We start from the raw sequence: 14,525 nt of genomic DNA on the forward strand, positions 1-14,525 counted from the left end.
TTTTTTTTTTTTTTTATAAATTAAATCCCGTATTTCCGTCAATCATTCCAAAAAGAAAATAATTACATTCTTCATCTTTTTTGAATTTTGTAAACTACTTTTAATCATCAAACTATATATTTTTTTAAATATATATAGTATTTTAAACTATTTATTTTTTTTTCCAAACATTCCAAAAAGAAAATAATTAATTTAGTTTTTTCTAAATCACAAAATTTAATTAAAAAAAAAATACCCCCTCAAATTTTAATTTAAAAATCTTAATATAAATTTGGTATTAAAATATATATATATATACTTCCAAAACCCAAGGTGAATACTTAATAAAAAAAAAAATTATTAAATTATAATTTGACCCTAAACTTTTAAAATCTCGTCTATCTAACCTCTAAATTTAAAAAATTGTCTATTTAACTCCTATATTTTATTTACCTTAAAACTATTAATGATACGAAAATAAAAGTTAAAAAAATTATATATTCTTATTAAAGAAATAGGAGAGAGAAGTTTGGGTAAGGAATTTTTAAAACGACGTCACTTAGAGGATTTAGAGGGTTCATTTAAACAAGTTCCCCAGGGCCAACGGAAGATCGCCTCTCTCATTTTACGAGTTTTTTTTCTTTTTCTTTTCGTTTCTTTCTTTGTTGTGTGTGTTCGTGAAAACCAAACAAAAACAGGCACTACCAAACAGAAGAAAATTCGTATTTCTGTGTAAACATCATCACAGTTCTACAGTACACCTTCTTCGTTTTCCGAGAAATTTTCTTCTTCCCTCCAAAGATTTTTAGCCCTACTCTGATTGTTTTTGCAGCAGGAGTGAACCCCATATGTCACATTTTTGAAACTGATTTGAGGTTTTCCTTCGCTTCTATCCTCTCTGCCACTTCTTTTCACATGCCCTTTGTTTCTTTCCTTTAGCTTTTCCTTCCCCTTCCCCCTTTCCCCTGTTTCTATTCGCCTTCTTACCCACCATTTTTCACTGGGTACACTGGATTTTGGAGTTTTATACCCCGGAGCCTCTTCTTCTTCTTCTTCTTTCGCTGTCTGTCACTTTCAGGGTTTTTCCCATGTCGGGTTCCTCCAAATTGCGACTGGTTCGATGCCCCAAGTGTGAGAATCTTCTCCCGGAGCTCGCTGATTATTCTGTTTATCAGTGCGGTGGATGTGGTACCATTCTACGAGGTATTTTTATTTTTTGTTCCTTGTGGGTCGAGCTGAATTTATATTCTCTTTACCATGTTGGGTTACTGCGATTATTTCGAATTTAGGTTTTAATTTGGGAAAATTTTACTGCTCCAATCAAATTTCGTGTTGTTTCTTCGAGGAGAGTGTTTCTGGGATTTGAAATGGAGTACCCTTTTTGTTCTTTGATTTCACAGCGAAAATTAGAAATCAGGAAGAAGACTCTGTGTCTGATAAGTCGGATGAAGACAGGGTTGGAGGGTTGTCTACTAAATCCACTACTTCTCCTGAAAAAGGGACGGTTGATCTTAGTGATGGTGCCTCTGATGTGGATTTAAAGGCGAGTCCTGATTCTTTGCCTTGTGATCTTAAGGGCTCAGAGATGGATAAAGTGGAAGGTGTTGAGAAGGGTCTTAACTTGAATATGGACAAAAATGGCTTCAGTGATTTGATGGGAACGGAACAAGTGGATTTAAATGTTCAGATGAACATGATGAAGCTTGGATCAGGAAGAGAATTGGATTGGAAGAAGGGAGAGACAGGTGAGATGGGAGATGGGGCTGAGAAGAATTCAAGGGGTAGTGTGAAAAGTGTGAGGTTCTCAACTCCGAACCATGAAGACGATCAAACGAATCGTCAATTGGAGTTCATGTCTGGTGTGCAGGAGCTTTTAACGAGTCGTGGCAATGCCAATGGAGCTGATAAAGTTAAGCACCTCGAACAGGACCGACTCGAGCTTCTGAGGAAGCTGGACGAGTTGAAGGAACAACTCGGTCAGTCTTGGCCAGTCCCTGCCGATGGTGGAATGAAACCTCCTAAACCTTTGAATCACTCTGGTGCTTGGCCTATGGATGGTTCTTCAGGATCAAAGTATGTTTCAGGCTCTTCATTTTCCAACCATTGTTCAGAACCATTTCCTGTTGCCAATGGAATTGAGCTGCCTGTCCAAAGCTATTATCCAAACAATACATCTCATTTTGGTGACCCTTTTGGATCGCAAATGCTTAGACGAAACTCCTGCCAGTTTTCGTGTGCTCATCAACAGCACCCTCACCAATATCATTCTGGCCATTATGTCGATACCAGTTTGGATTCGTTCAATCACTACCCTCCTAATCCTCCCTTTCATCAGCCTTCTTGCTCTTGTTTCCAGTGCCAAAATAGATACTCACAGGTTCCATCCTCACTACCTGGTAGTGCTTACTTCAATAGAAGGTTTCCTGATGTTTCAAACAATCCCTCACTATATTCTCATGAAAACATTGCTGCTTATGGGGCATGTGTTAATAATATTAGAACCACTAATCCTCCCATAAATCTTCGTGATCGACAAGCACAATCACGATGGCCAACTGACTTCAATTCTGAGATTGGTGGAGTCCTTGGCAACCGTCCTCGGAGGACAGCCTTAGTGAGTGGTGGCCGTAATTGCCATCCAATTGCTGGTGGTGCTCCATTTCTAACATGTAACAATTGCTTTGAAATGCTACAACTTCCTAAGAAGCTTATGATGGTTAAGAATCAGCAAAGTGTTCGTTGTGGAGCTTGTTCTACGTTGATCAATTTTACAGTTATCGACAAGAGACTTGTTTTCTCCAATCATTCACGGGGAGGTCGATTTCCCTCAGAGGTTGATGATAGTGATGAACTGGCTGTCAGAGATTATAATTCAAATTTTGGTCACTTGAACCGTACTAATTTCTCTTCTGATGATTATGATAACAACACTCTTTACGATTTCGAGTCACTAGATAGAGAGCCTGTGCTACAGCCCATTGGTACAGGTTTAAGCTCAAATAAGCAACAAGAGATGCCAAGTTTTCATCCTACATCTTCAAGCACCTCAGAGGATGAAGACAGTCCAGATCTTTCAACTGCTCCAAGGGAGGCTACAAACAATTTACACAAATTAATCAAGACGACACGCTCTCCTCCCCTTCCTGGCTCACCACTTCAGTCATACTTCGATTACTCGTCTAATAACCAGACTGCAAACAGGTTTACCAAGGGAAATCGAAGTAGCCGTTCAGATCAGGAGAATGTGAAACCAAATAAGGTTAACTCACGACAAAACTCTTTGAAAGAAGCATCACTGGCAACTGAGATGGATGTGTCGATGAACGACTACTCTGATACCGTGGCGTTTCCAGAGACAAAGGATGCAAGTAAAGAAGATAACCCGCCAAGAGCTAGTAAAGGAGGGGAGTCTTTTTTTGCAAACATTATCAAGAAGAGTTTTAGATCTAATCAAGTCGACGATCGGAGCAGAAGTAATGTATCAGTTAATGGACAGTTTATATCGTATCGTATGGTTAAGAAAGCTGAAAAGCGCGCTGGACCGATCCATCCCGGAAAATACTGGTAAGCATACTTAAAAACTCTTCTATGCAAATGAGATAGTAGGATGCATGACAGTAAATGTTAATTTTTGGCTGCAACTCATTCAATTATCTGACCTAACTTAAACTGATATAGCATAGTGGTCAATGGGGCAAGTTAAAGAAAAAGTAAAGGATTTTTGTGGGGTTACAATGTAGAATGTCTGAACTTTAAGATATAGTTTGAGAATATTTAGATTTAAAAAGCGATCTACCTAAGTGTTAGAATGTCTGAACTTTAAGATATAGTTTGAGAATATTTAGATTTAAAAAGCGATCTACCTAAGTGTTTCTTCTTTTTATGTAACATGTCATGATGTAAAAGCAAATCTAGCTGTTTGTGTGCAACTTTTTTGGCAAAAGTAGTAAGCATAAAACAGAAGTGGATGCTTTTTACTGTACACTTATGATGTTGTGCCATAGCCCGCTTCTCAAAATACCTTCATGCTTGTCTCCATTGTGCTAATGCCACTTCAAATTAATCGAAAACAGGTACGATTCCCGGGCTGGATTCTGGGGCGTCATGGGCGGACCTTGTCTTGGCATAATTCCCGTAAGATTGAAGCTTAAAGCTGATGCATTGACTTGTGTTTTGATTCTTTGCCATGTTCTTAAATTGTGTCTTGTATGTTTGCAGCCTTACATTGAGGAATTTGACTACCCCATGCCAGAGAACTGTGCAGGAGGAAATACTGGTGTTTTTGTGAATGGCAGAGAGCTTCACCTAAAGGATTTGGATTTGCTTGCTGGAAGAGGGCTGCCCACTTCAAGGGAATGGCAGAGAGCTTCACCTAAAGGATTTGGATTTGCTTGCTGGAAGAGGGCTGCCCACTTCAAGGGACAGATCTTACATTATCGAGATCTCTGGCCGAGTTCTCAACGAGGACACCGGTGAAGAGCTCGAAGGCCTCGGAAAACTTGCTCCAACGTTAGTGCTAAGCTAATACTACTTTTGGTTGTTTAGAATTCGAAGGCCTCGGAAAACTTGCTCCAACGTTAGTGCTAAGCTAATACTACTTTTGGTTGTTTAGAATTCTTCATTGGTTTCTGATATATCTAATGCTAATATATACATACAACATTTTTCTGACTCAGAGTTGAGAAGGTAAAGCATGGATTTGGCATGAAAGTTCCAAGAACAGCTTCTTAATTGGGAACACAAACCGCGTAATCAAATCCTGTATCTCAGTTGTTGGTATGTTCGCAAAGGTTTTCTTGTCTAAATTACCAGAGCATTGTAGTAATGTTTTATATGTTTTTGTTAGTTTAGTGTCAGTGTTTGTGTGGCATGTCTGTGTCTGTATTCAACTGTTGATAAGTTCCCAAGCTTTCCACCATTCTTTGTTCATGGAAAAAGAAAATTTTTGGTACTTAAGAAGATGAACATGAACTCAAAAGGGACCATAATATTTAGGGGAGGGGAAGAAGGGTTAGAATGTTATGAGAAAATTAATGAGCCCCGCAACACGAGGAGATGAGATGAGTCCAGTAGTCACTGTCACTGCCACTGAGAAAATTAATGAGCCCCGCAACACGAGGAGATGAGATGAGTCCAGTAGTCACTGTCACTGCCACTGCTACTGCCACCGTCCCAGACAGTGATGTTGGAATTGCTTCTGACTCAACTAAAAATTGAAGACAAAGCATCCATAAAAGAAAAGTGGAAAAGAAAAAGTAGAGAATAAAGGGAAAGGAAAAAGGTTGTGCAAAGCATCCATAAAAGAAAAGTGGAAAAGAAAAAGTAGAGAATAAAGGGAAAGGAAAAAGGTTGTGTGAAGTATAGAAGAATGTTGTTTGTTTTGAATTCAGAAAGAAAACAATGGAGCTGCCATGGGCGTTGGCAAGACACTTGGCGTCGCTGCTCGCTGCTCGCTGTCCACAAGTAGGTAACAAGTTTAAGGTCATTAGGGCGACATCTGGTCATTGTGTAGGTCAACCTCTAGTCTGTTGCACCTCAATCCTCATCTTCCAAGATCATCAATTGCAAGTAATGAATGATACCCATTTCAATGCAACAGTCATTACTGCTTTTGTACATAGTTGCCCATTTCAATGCATTGAAGTGCTAAAACAACTTCTATCCTACCTATTCTTTAATAGCTTCCTTTTGCCCATTTCAATGCATTGAAGTGCTAAAACAACTTCTATCCTACCTATTCTTTAATAGCTTCCTTGCATTCTGTGAATGCAACTCCTCACCTATCCATCTAAATGGTAAGCAAAGTCTATTTGCTAGTAGATATTGTCTTTTTTAGGTTTTTTCTTTTGAGCTTCTCTGGAAAGTTTTTAAAATAGATTTGTTAGGGAGAGGTTTTCATACCCTTATAAACAATATTCCGTTTTCTCTCTCCAATTGATATGCGTTCTCATATTTCACTCTCCTTCAGGGTCCAGCTAGCGTTCTCGTTGATACTCGTACCTCTCTCCAGTCGATGTGGGATCTCACAATCAACCCCCATTCAAGACCCAACGTTCTTGCTAGTATATCGCCCATTTTTTACCTTCCTTTGAGGTCCAATGTCCTCGTTGGCACATCACCTTGTGTCCACCCTCTTCAGGGCCTGATGTCCACCCCTCTTTGGGACCCAAAATTTTCACTAGCATCCTACTCGATGTCTAGTTCTGATATCATTTATAATAGTCCAAGCCCACCGTTAGCAGATAGCAGATATTGTCCTCTTTGGGTTTTTCTTTTCAAATTTTCCTTTTAAGGTTTTTAAAACGCTTTCAAATTTTCTTTTAAGGTTCTTAAAACGCGTCTACCGAGTAGAGGTTCCCACACCTTTATAAACAATGTTTCATTCCTCTCTCCAACCGAGAAGTTCCCACACCTTTATAAACAATGTTTCATTCCTCTCTTCAACCGAGGTGGAATCTCACCGAGCATAAGTGGACTCATATTGACAAGTTATTTGACCAATGGAAATTAGACTATTCTTTTCAAACTAAAGAGAGTTATGACTAGATGTGTGGGTATTATTCAAACCTAAATGCATAACTTCTTCATTTGAGTTATGTTGAACATATACGAGCACACAGTGTTATTTCCATTGTGACACCTAATTATAGAAGTAGTAGATTGAATAAACTGAGACTATATTCGAACGAGAGCGATCTTTTAGATATGATGACTAAGAAAGACTTAAAAAATTGAAAGTTATTTTAGGTCCACGTTTTTTTTAGTAACTCAATCTTGTGAACTTCAAAATTAAGCGTATTTTGGTCACCTTTCTCATTAACGGTAGAAATTTTCTAAAAACCGTTGATGATTAAAATACTCATATGATTGATTCCATTACCTAAAAAATGGATTTCTAAACGTCTACGCTCAAAATGCATTTACTCAAAGTTTAAATCAGTATAAAAAATAACTCTCAGACACTATAAGCTAATAAATTTAAATATGTATTGAAAGCACTCATATGTATGACTGACTAACTACCTTCGACCACCATCGACCTCAGTGATATGGGTCTCGGACGANAGTAGAGGTTCCCACACCTTTATAAACAATGTTTCATTCCTCTCTCCAACCGAGAAGTTCCCACACCTTTATAAACAATGTTTCATTCCTCTCTTCAACCGAGGTGGAATCTCACCGAGCATAAGTGGACTCATATTGACAAGTTATTTGACCAATGGAAATTAGACTATTCTTTTCAAACTAAAGAGAGTTATGACTAGATGTGTGGGTATTATTCAAACCTAAATGCATAACTTCTTCATTTGAGTTATGTTGAACATATACGAGCACACTGGGTATTATTCAAACCTAAATGCATAACTTCTTCATTTGAGTTATGTTGAACATATACGAGCACACAGTGTTATTTCCATTGTGACACCTAATTATAGAAGTAGTAGATTGAATAAACTGAGACTATATTCGAACGAGAGCGATCTTTTAGATATGATGACTAAGAAAGACTTAAAAAATTGAAAGTTATTTTAGGTCCACGTTTTTTTTAGTAACTCAATCTTGTGAACTTCAAAATTAAGCGTATTTTGGTCACCTTTCTCATTAACGGTAGAAATTTTCTAAAAACCGTTGATGATTAAAATACTCATATGATTGATTCCATTACCCATTAACGGTAGAAATTTTCTAAAAACCGTTGATGATTAAAATACTCATATGATTGATTCCATTACCTAAAAAATGGATTTCTAAACGTCTACGCTCAAAATGCATTTACTCAAAGTTTAAATCAGTATAAAAAATAACTCTCAGACACTATAAGCTAATAAATTTAAATATGTATTGAAAGCACTCATATGTATGACTGACTAACTACCTTCGACCACCATCGACCTCAGTGATATGGGTCTCGGACGAAGTTTGTCGAAGTTTTCAATACAAGAGTGGTTGTCGGTGGTGGTCGCCATCNAGAAAATTAATGAGCCCCGCAACACGAGGAGATGAGATGAGTCCAGTAGTCACTGTCACTGCCACTGTCACTGCCACTGCCACCGTCCCAGACAGTGATGTTGGAATTGCTTCTGACTCAACTAAAAATTGAAGACAAAGCATCCATAAAAGAAAAGTGGAAAAGAAAAAGTAGAGAATAAAGGGAAAGGAAAAAGGTTGTGTGAAGTATAGAAGAATGTTGTTTGTTTTGAATTCAGAAAGAAAACAATGGAGCTGCCATGGGCGTTGGCAANATATGGGTCTCGGACGAAGTTTGTCGAAGTTTTCAATACAAGAGTGGTTGTCGGTGGTGGTCGCCATCGCCATTGAACAAAGTATATTTGATGGTGGTTGCTATTGAACGAAAATATTAAAATTCAATAAATATCATAATTTTAAACTCAAAATAGTTCTAACGTGTAATCTTTAATAAATATATAAACGATTANCATCTCATTTTGGTGACCCTTTTGGATCGCAAATGCTTAGACGAAACTCCTGCCAGTTTTCGTGTGCGCATCAACAGCACCCTCACCAATATCATTCTGGCCATTATGTCGATACCAGTTTGGATTCGTTCAATCACTACCCTCCTAATCCTCCCTTTCATCAGCCTTCTTGCTCTTGTTTCCAGTGCCAAAATAGATGCTCACAGGTTCCATCCTCACTACCTGGTAGTGCTTACTTCAATAGAAGGTTTCCTGATGTTCCAAACAATCCCTCACTATATTCTCATGAAAACATTGCTGCTTATGGGACATGTGTTAATAATATTAGAACCACTAATCCTCCCATAAATCTTCGTGATCGACAAGCACAATCACGATGGCCAACTGACTTCAATTCTGAGATTGGTGGAGTCCTTGGCAACCGTCCTCGGAGGACANTTGCCCATTTCAATGCATTGAAGTGCTAAAACAACTTCTATCCTACCTATTCTTTAATAGCTTCCTTTCATTCGGTGAATGCAACTCCTCACCTATCCATCAATGTAATGGAATGGAAAACAAAGTCTACCGCGAGTAGATATTGTCTTTTTTAGGTTTTTTCTTTTAAGTTTCTCTGGAAGGTTTTTAAAATAGATTTGTTAGGGAGAGGTTTTCACATCCTTATAAACAATATTCCGTTTTCTCTCTCCAATTGATATGCGTTCTTATATTTTACTCTCCTTCAGAGTCCAGCTAGCGTTCTCGTTGATACTCGTACCTCTCTCCAGTCGATGTGGGATCTCACAATCAACTCCCATTCAAGACCCAACGTTTTTGTTAGTATATCGCCCATTTTTTTACCTTCCTTTGAGATCCAATGTCTTCGTTGGCACATCACCTTGTGTCCACCCTCTTCAGGGCCTGATGTCCACCCCTCTTTGGGACCCAAAATTTTTACTAGCATCCTACTCGATGTCTAGTTCTGATATCATTTATAATAGTCCAAGTCCACCGTTAGCAGATAGCAGATATTGTCCTCTTTGAGTTTTTCTTTTCAAATTTTCTTTTTAAGGTTTTTAAAACGCTTTCAAATTTTCTTTTAAGGTTCTTAAAACGCGTCTACCGAGTAGAGGTTCCCACACCTTTATAAACAATGTTTCATTCCTCTCTCCAACCGAGAAGTTCCCACACCTTTATAAACAATGTTTCATTCCTCTCTTCAACCGAGGTGGAATCTCACCGAGCATAAGTGGACTCATATTGACAAGTTATTTGACCAATGGAAATTAGACTATTCTTTTCAAACTAAAGAGAGTTATGACTAGATGTGTGGGTATTATTCAAACCTAAATGCATAACTTCTTCATTTGAGTTATGTTGAACATATACGAGCACACCGTGTTATTTCCATTGTGACACCTAATTATAGAAGTAGTAGATTGAATAAATTGAGACTACATTCGAATGAGAGCGATCTTGTAGATATGATGACTAAGAAAGACTTAAAAAATTGAAAGTTATTTTAGGTCCACGTTTTTTTTTAGTAACTCAATCTTGTGAACTTCAAAATTAAGCGTATTTTGGTCACCTTTCTCATTAACGGTAGAAATTTTCTAAAAACCGTTGATGATTAAAATACTCATATGATTGATTCCATTACCTAAAAAATGGATTTCTAAACGTCTACGCTCAAAATGCATTTACTCAAAGTTTAAATCAGTATAAAAAATAACTCTCAGACACTATAAGCTAATAAATTTAAATATGTATTGAAAGCACTCATATGTATGACTGACTAACTACCTTCGACCACCATCGACCTCAGTGATATGGGTCTCGGACGAAGTTTGTCGAAGTTTTCAATACAAGAGTGGTTGTCGGTGGTGGTCGCCATTGAACAAAGTATATTTGATGGTGGTTGCTATTGAACGAAAATATTAAAATTCAATAAATATCATAATTTTAAACTCAAAATAGTTCTAACGTGTAATCTTTAATAAATATATAAACGATTAATTCATTGAACCATGTTGAAATTGGTAATAAAATATCATAAAATAAGAATGTAATTAATATGTCACATGCTATCAATAAATTATTGAATTTCACCTAATTATGAACCTTTTTGTAGGTGGAAAATAATAGAGAAATGATTGAAAAAGCTTTGTAACCTTACTAATCACTCCATTATTAATGTTCATCATCATGGCATAATATTTGCATCACTCTTATAATTAAATAACTTTTTCCCCCATTTCCTTCTCTCTCAACCCCATTAAATGTAATTTAATTCTAAATTTATCTCTAATATTAAATTAATCCCCATATTAAATTTTAATAACAAAATTAATTAATTTTTTTATTTATAAAATTATAGAGTTTTAATTGATAAATCATTTGCTAATGCTCTATTTCATGCATTTATTAATAAAATTGAATATTAATGTCAAATTAAACACTAAAAAACTCATTAGTCTATTTCTAGTTTAAATGTCACTTTATGACAAAATAGAAAATAAATAAATTAAACAAAAAGTAAATATCTATCTCCATAATACTTTTTCGAAGTTTTTGTTTTTTTTTTTGTTTTTTGAGTCGTCATTTATGACGTCATTGCTTACTCAATAATTTATGGCCTTGTTTTCAATTAAATTTAATTAAAATTTGGAATTTGGTAGAATTTGGCTATGGTCAACGAGGTAAGCCCATGCATGGCTGAATAATGTCGCCCTATTTAGGACCCTTTTCTTTTTTTCTTTTTTCTCTTTTTATTTATTATAAAAGCCTCAATATAATATTCCCTTTCTTTTAAATTTATATTATTTTTGTATTACTAAATTTATTTGGATATTATATTTAATAATTAATAATAATAATCTTCAAACAATTAAAAGTATTTTAAATTTAAGGTTCAAAATAGAATATTTAAACCAATCAAACCTTTAATACAATAAAAATATAAAATTTAAATTTATTAAATAAGATAGCAAAATAACTCAAAAAATAAGAAAAAAACAAAAACTCATGGTATTAATGACTTCATTTCCCCATTTTTGCTCTTTTCTTTTTAAATTTTTTACCAAAAGATTTTAAACCTCTTTCTGAACTCATATGGTATCTTACCATCTACCCTCCTTGAGAGTTAGGGTCATGACTGGATTGGACCGTCATTCCAAACCGTCCCTTAATTTTTAAACTCATATGGTATCTCACAATCTACCTTAATTGAGGGTCAGGGTCATGATTGGATTTGACCGTCGTTCCAAACCGTCCCTTAATCGAAAGATGACAGCACCAGGGTCATGACTGGATTTAACCGTCGTTCCAAACCGTCCCTTAATTGAAAGGTGACAGCACCGTCATTCCAAACCATCCCTTAATTAAAAGGTGATAGATGAGAGGGGTAAAATTAGTCCTGACTGGACTTTACCCTCCGTCCGGTCGTTCCAAACCGTCCCTTAATTAAAAGGTGATAGATGAGAGGGGTAAAATTAGAGCAATAGGATGATAAGCCTTACGTTTGAATTGACATCACCATCCCCACTCCTACTCATCCAGCCACAAGCCCCTTTCCATGTTATTCTTCCATTCTTGCCTCTCCAAAAGATTCCATTTTTATTACCATCCATTCTATAAATCCCTTCTCTACTGCTCTCCCCTTCCTCATCAAATTCTCAATTTCTTTCTCTTCTCTGTTTTTCCAATAACCATAACCACAGCCACCGCCGCCGCCATGGATGCTCCGGTGCCTCATTTGGCCATTTTTCCCAGCCCCGGAATGGGCCATTTAATTCCACTTGTTGAATTCGCCAAACGCCTTGTTTTGCACCACCATATAACGGTCACTTTCATCGTCCCTTCCGACCATCCGCCGTCCAAGCCTCAAAAATCTCTCCTTGATTCCCTCCCTTCCGGCATCGATCACACCTTCCTCCCGCTGGTTAGCTTCCACGATCTTCCCCATGAATCCAAGATTGAAACCATCATTTCCCTCACTGTTTCTCGATCTCTCCCATCTCTTAAAAATGTACTGAAATCCATGGTGACTAATTCAAACCTTGTCGGCTTGGTCGTTGATCTTTTCGGCACCGACGCGTTCGATTTAGCTAGAGAATTCAACATTTCCCCTTATATTTTCTTTCCTTCCACCGCTATGGTTCTCTCATTTGCTCTGTTTCTTCCCAAACTCGATGAATCCGTCGCCGGCGAGTACGGTGACCTCCAGGAGCCGATCCAAATTCCGGGATGTATTCCGATTCACGGCAAGAATCTATTGGACCCAGTTCAAGATCGGAAGGACGAAGCCTATAAATGGACATTTCACAACATGAAGAGGTACGTTTTATCAGATGGGATTTTTCTGAACAGCTTCCCGGAATTGGAGCCCGGAGCTATCAAATTTCTCCGAGAAGAGAAACAGGGGAAGCCCCCTGTTTACCCAATTGGGCCATTGGTGAGAATCGATTCAAATGGAAGCAACGAAACAGGGGAAGCCCCCTGTTTACCCAATTGGGCCATTGGTGAGAATCGATTCAAATGGAAGCAACAAGAAGGCAGAGTGCCTGAAATGGTTGGACGAACAGCCAAATGGGTCTGTTCTATACGTGTCATTTGGAAGTGGGGGCACTCTGTCTAGCCATCAAATCAACGAATTAGCCATGGGATTGGAAATGAGTGGACAAAGATTCATATGGGTGGTAAGAAGTCCAAGCGATAAGGTGGCCAACGCTACCTATTTCAACGTCCACAGCCACGACGACCCTTTTGATTTTTTACCAGAAGGGTTCGTAGAAAGGATGAAAAACAGGGGACTGGTGGTGCCGTCATGGGCGCCGCAGACTCAGATACTTAGCCACAGCTCCACCGGCGCATTCCTGACTCATTGTGGATGGAACTCAACGTTAGAGGCGGTGGTTAATGGAGTTCCTCTGATCGCATGGCCGCTTTATGCAGAGCAGAAAATGAACGCTAGAGGCGGTGGTTAATGGAGTTCCTCTGATCGCATGGCCGCTTTATGCAGAGCAGAAAATGAACGCGGTGATGCTGACAGAGGAGATCAAGGTGGCGTTGTGGCCAAAAATGAACGAGAAGAAAGGGATTGTGGAGAAGGAAGAGATTTGGAAGGTGGTGAAGGCGGTGTTGGAAGGTGAAGAGGGGAAGACAGTGCGAGAGAAAATGAAGGAATTGAAAGAGGCAGGAGGCGGTGTTGGAAGGTGAAGAGGGGAAGACAGTGCGAGAGAAAATGAAGGAATTGAAAGAGGCAGGTGAAAGGGCTGTTGGAGAAGATGGGTTGTCCACTAAAATAGTGTGCGAGATGGTTGAGAAGTGGAAGAACAAGATTTCCACTTGACTTGCCTTATCCTTACAAACAAAACCATATCCCTACAAGATGTTCATATTTAAAAATTTGATCTATTAGGTTCTTAAATTTTTCAATTTTATATCCAAGACGTGTGAATAAACCAAGTTCGATCAAATATGGATTCTCGGGGTTAAGATCACGCATGACGACACACTAGCCGCTTGAGAGGTCTGACACGGTCGAGGAGAATGGCTTGAGCTTTGGCCTCTCTCTGTCTGTTGGACTATGGGTAAGTCGTTGGTTGTTAAGTAGAATAAAGGGAAGATGCGTTAAAGGATTGCATAGAAATGAAGCCCTGTTTTCAAATAGTAACAATCTATAATGAGGAGTGGTTTTATGCCATTAATGGTGGGCGGCAATCGAAGAATTGACAGTACAGATTGGAGGGTTGATAGGACTAAGTTTGTGTGGGTGTGGAAGCGCACCCAATTCCAGCGCACACTTGTAACTACTCAATTTTAATTCTCATATTCATATATTCTTCTTCTTCTTTTTATAATAATTATAATAATAATTATTATTATTCTTACTCTCCACTTCCAATACAACATTAATTTTTAATACCTAGGGTAGGTTTTGGTCTCTTATATAGTGCATTGTAACGGCCCAAGCCCATACTACTAATAAATATTGTCAACTTTAGGCGGTTATATGTTACCGTCATCCTCACGGTTTTACATGGAGAGGGAGAGGGAGAGGGTCTAGCCCTACTGCGACTAGTATCTTGCACTGTCCGGTGACTGGACCTAATACCATTTGTAACGTCT

General features: G+C 38.0%; 2 protein-coding genes and 1 long non-coding RNA gene across 6 annotated transcripts; all 3 read left to right on the forward strand.

The window, feature by feature from the left end:
• Positions 1 to 581: 581 nt before the first annotated feature.
• Positions 582 to 4,935, forward strand: LOC111473754 (protein ENHANCED DISEASE RESISTANCE 4-like). Of its 2 annotated transcripts, XM_023119155.1 has the most exons (7): positions 583 to 854; positions 1,058 to 1,182; positions 1,380 to 3,543; positions 4,053 to 4,113; positions 4,198 to 4,290; positions 4,358 to 4,488; positions 4,656 to 4,935. In XM_023119155.1, the coding sequence occupies exons 2-7, from the start codon at positions 1,068 to 1,070 to the stop codon at positions 4,708 to 4,710; spliced, it is 2,619 nt and encodes an 872-aa protein (XP_022974923.1). In that variant the 5' UTR covers positions 583 to 854; positions 1,058 to 1,067; the 3' UTR covers positions 4,711 to 4,935. The 2 variants fall into 2 exon arrangements, with proteins under 2 accessions (XP_022974924.1, XP_022974923.1); XM_023119156.1 differs by having other exon boundaries at positions 582 to 1,182; positions 4,198 to 4,325; positions 4,393 to 4,488.
• A 166-nt stretch (positions 4,936 to 5,101) lies between these two features.
• LOC111473757 lies at positions 5,102 to 5,595 on the forward strand. Its single transcript, XR_002715764.1, has 2 exons — positions 5,102 to 5,260; positions 5,328 to 5,595. It is a non-coding gene; the product is annotated as an uncharacterized LOC111473757 (long non-coding RNA).
• Positions 5,596 to 12,045: 6,450 nt separating this feature from the next.
• LOC111473756 (hydroquinone glucosyltransferase-like) lies at positions 12,046 to 13,802 on the forward strand. Of its 3 annotated transcripts, none has more exons than XM_023119158.1 (4): positions 12,046 to 12,849; positions 12,917 to 13,303; positions 13,371 to 13,542; positions 13,610 to 13,801. In XM_023119158.1, the coding sequence occupies exons 1-4, from the start codon at positions 12,130 to 12,132 to the stop codon at positions 13,744 to 13,746; spliced, it is 1,416 nt and encodes a 471-aa protein (XP_022974926.1). In that variant the 5' UTR covers positions 12,046 to 12,129; the 3' UTR covers positions 13,747 to 13,801. The 3 variants fall into 3 exon arrangements, with proteins under 3 accessions (XP_022974926.1, XP_022974927.1, XP_022974925.1); XM_023119159.1 differs by having other exon boundaries at positions 12,056 to 12,888; positions 12,956 to 13,303; positions 13,610 to 13,802; XM_023119157.1 differs by having other exon boundaries at positions 12,056 to 12,849; positions 13,371 to 13,589; positions 13,657 to 13,802.
• Positions 13,803 to 14,525: the final 723 nt, after the last annotated feature.

This window comes from Cucurbita maxima, unplaced genomic scaffold (assembly GCF_002738345.1).
Source record: "Cucurbita maxima cultivar Rimu unplaced genomic scaffold, Cmax_1.0 Cma_Scf00159, whole genome shotgun sequence".
NCBI classification, from domain to species: Eukaryota; Viridiplantae; Streptophyta; class Magnoliopsida; order Cucurbitales; family Cucurbitaceae; genus Cucurbita; species Cucurbita maxima.

Excerpts from the sequence above, each read along its gene's own strand:
- LOC111473754 (XM_023119156.1), top strand. The coding sequence starts at position 1,068 with ATGTCGGGTTCCTCCAAATTGCGACTGGTTCGATGCCCCAAGTGTGAG. Across the intron at positions 3,544-4,052 it reads ATCCATCCCGGAAAATACTG|GTACGATTCCCGGGCTGGAT; the intron begins GTAAGCATACTT and ends AATCGAAAACAG. Across the intron at positions 4,326-4,392 it reads GCTGGAAGAGGGCTGCCCAC|TTCAAGGGACAGATCTTACA; the intron begins TTCAAGGGAATG and ends AGGGCTGCCCAC.
- LOC111473756 (XM_023119158.1), top strand. The coding sequence starts at position 12,130 with ATGGATGCTCCGGTGCCTCATTTGGCCATTTTTCCCAGCCCCGGAATG. Across the intron at positions 13,304-13,370 it reads GATGGAACTCAACGTTAGAG|GCGGTGGTTAATGGAGTTCC; the intron begins GCGGTGGTTAAT and ends TGAACGCTAGAG. Across the intron at positions 13,543-13,609 it reads GGTGAAGGCGGTGTTGGAAG|GTGAAGAGGGGAAGACAGTG; the intron begins GTGAAGAGGGGA and ends CGGTGTTGGAAG.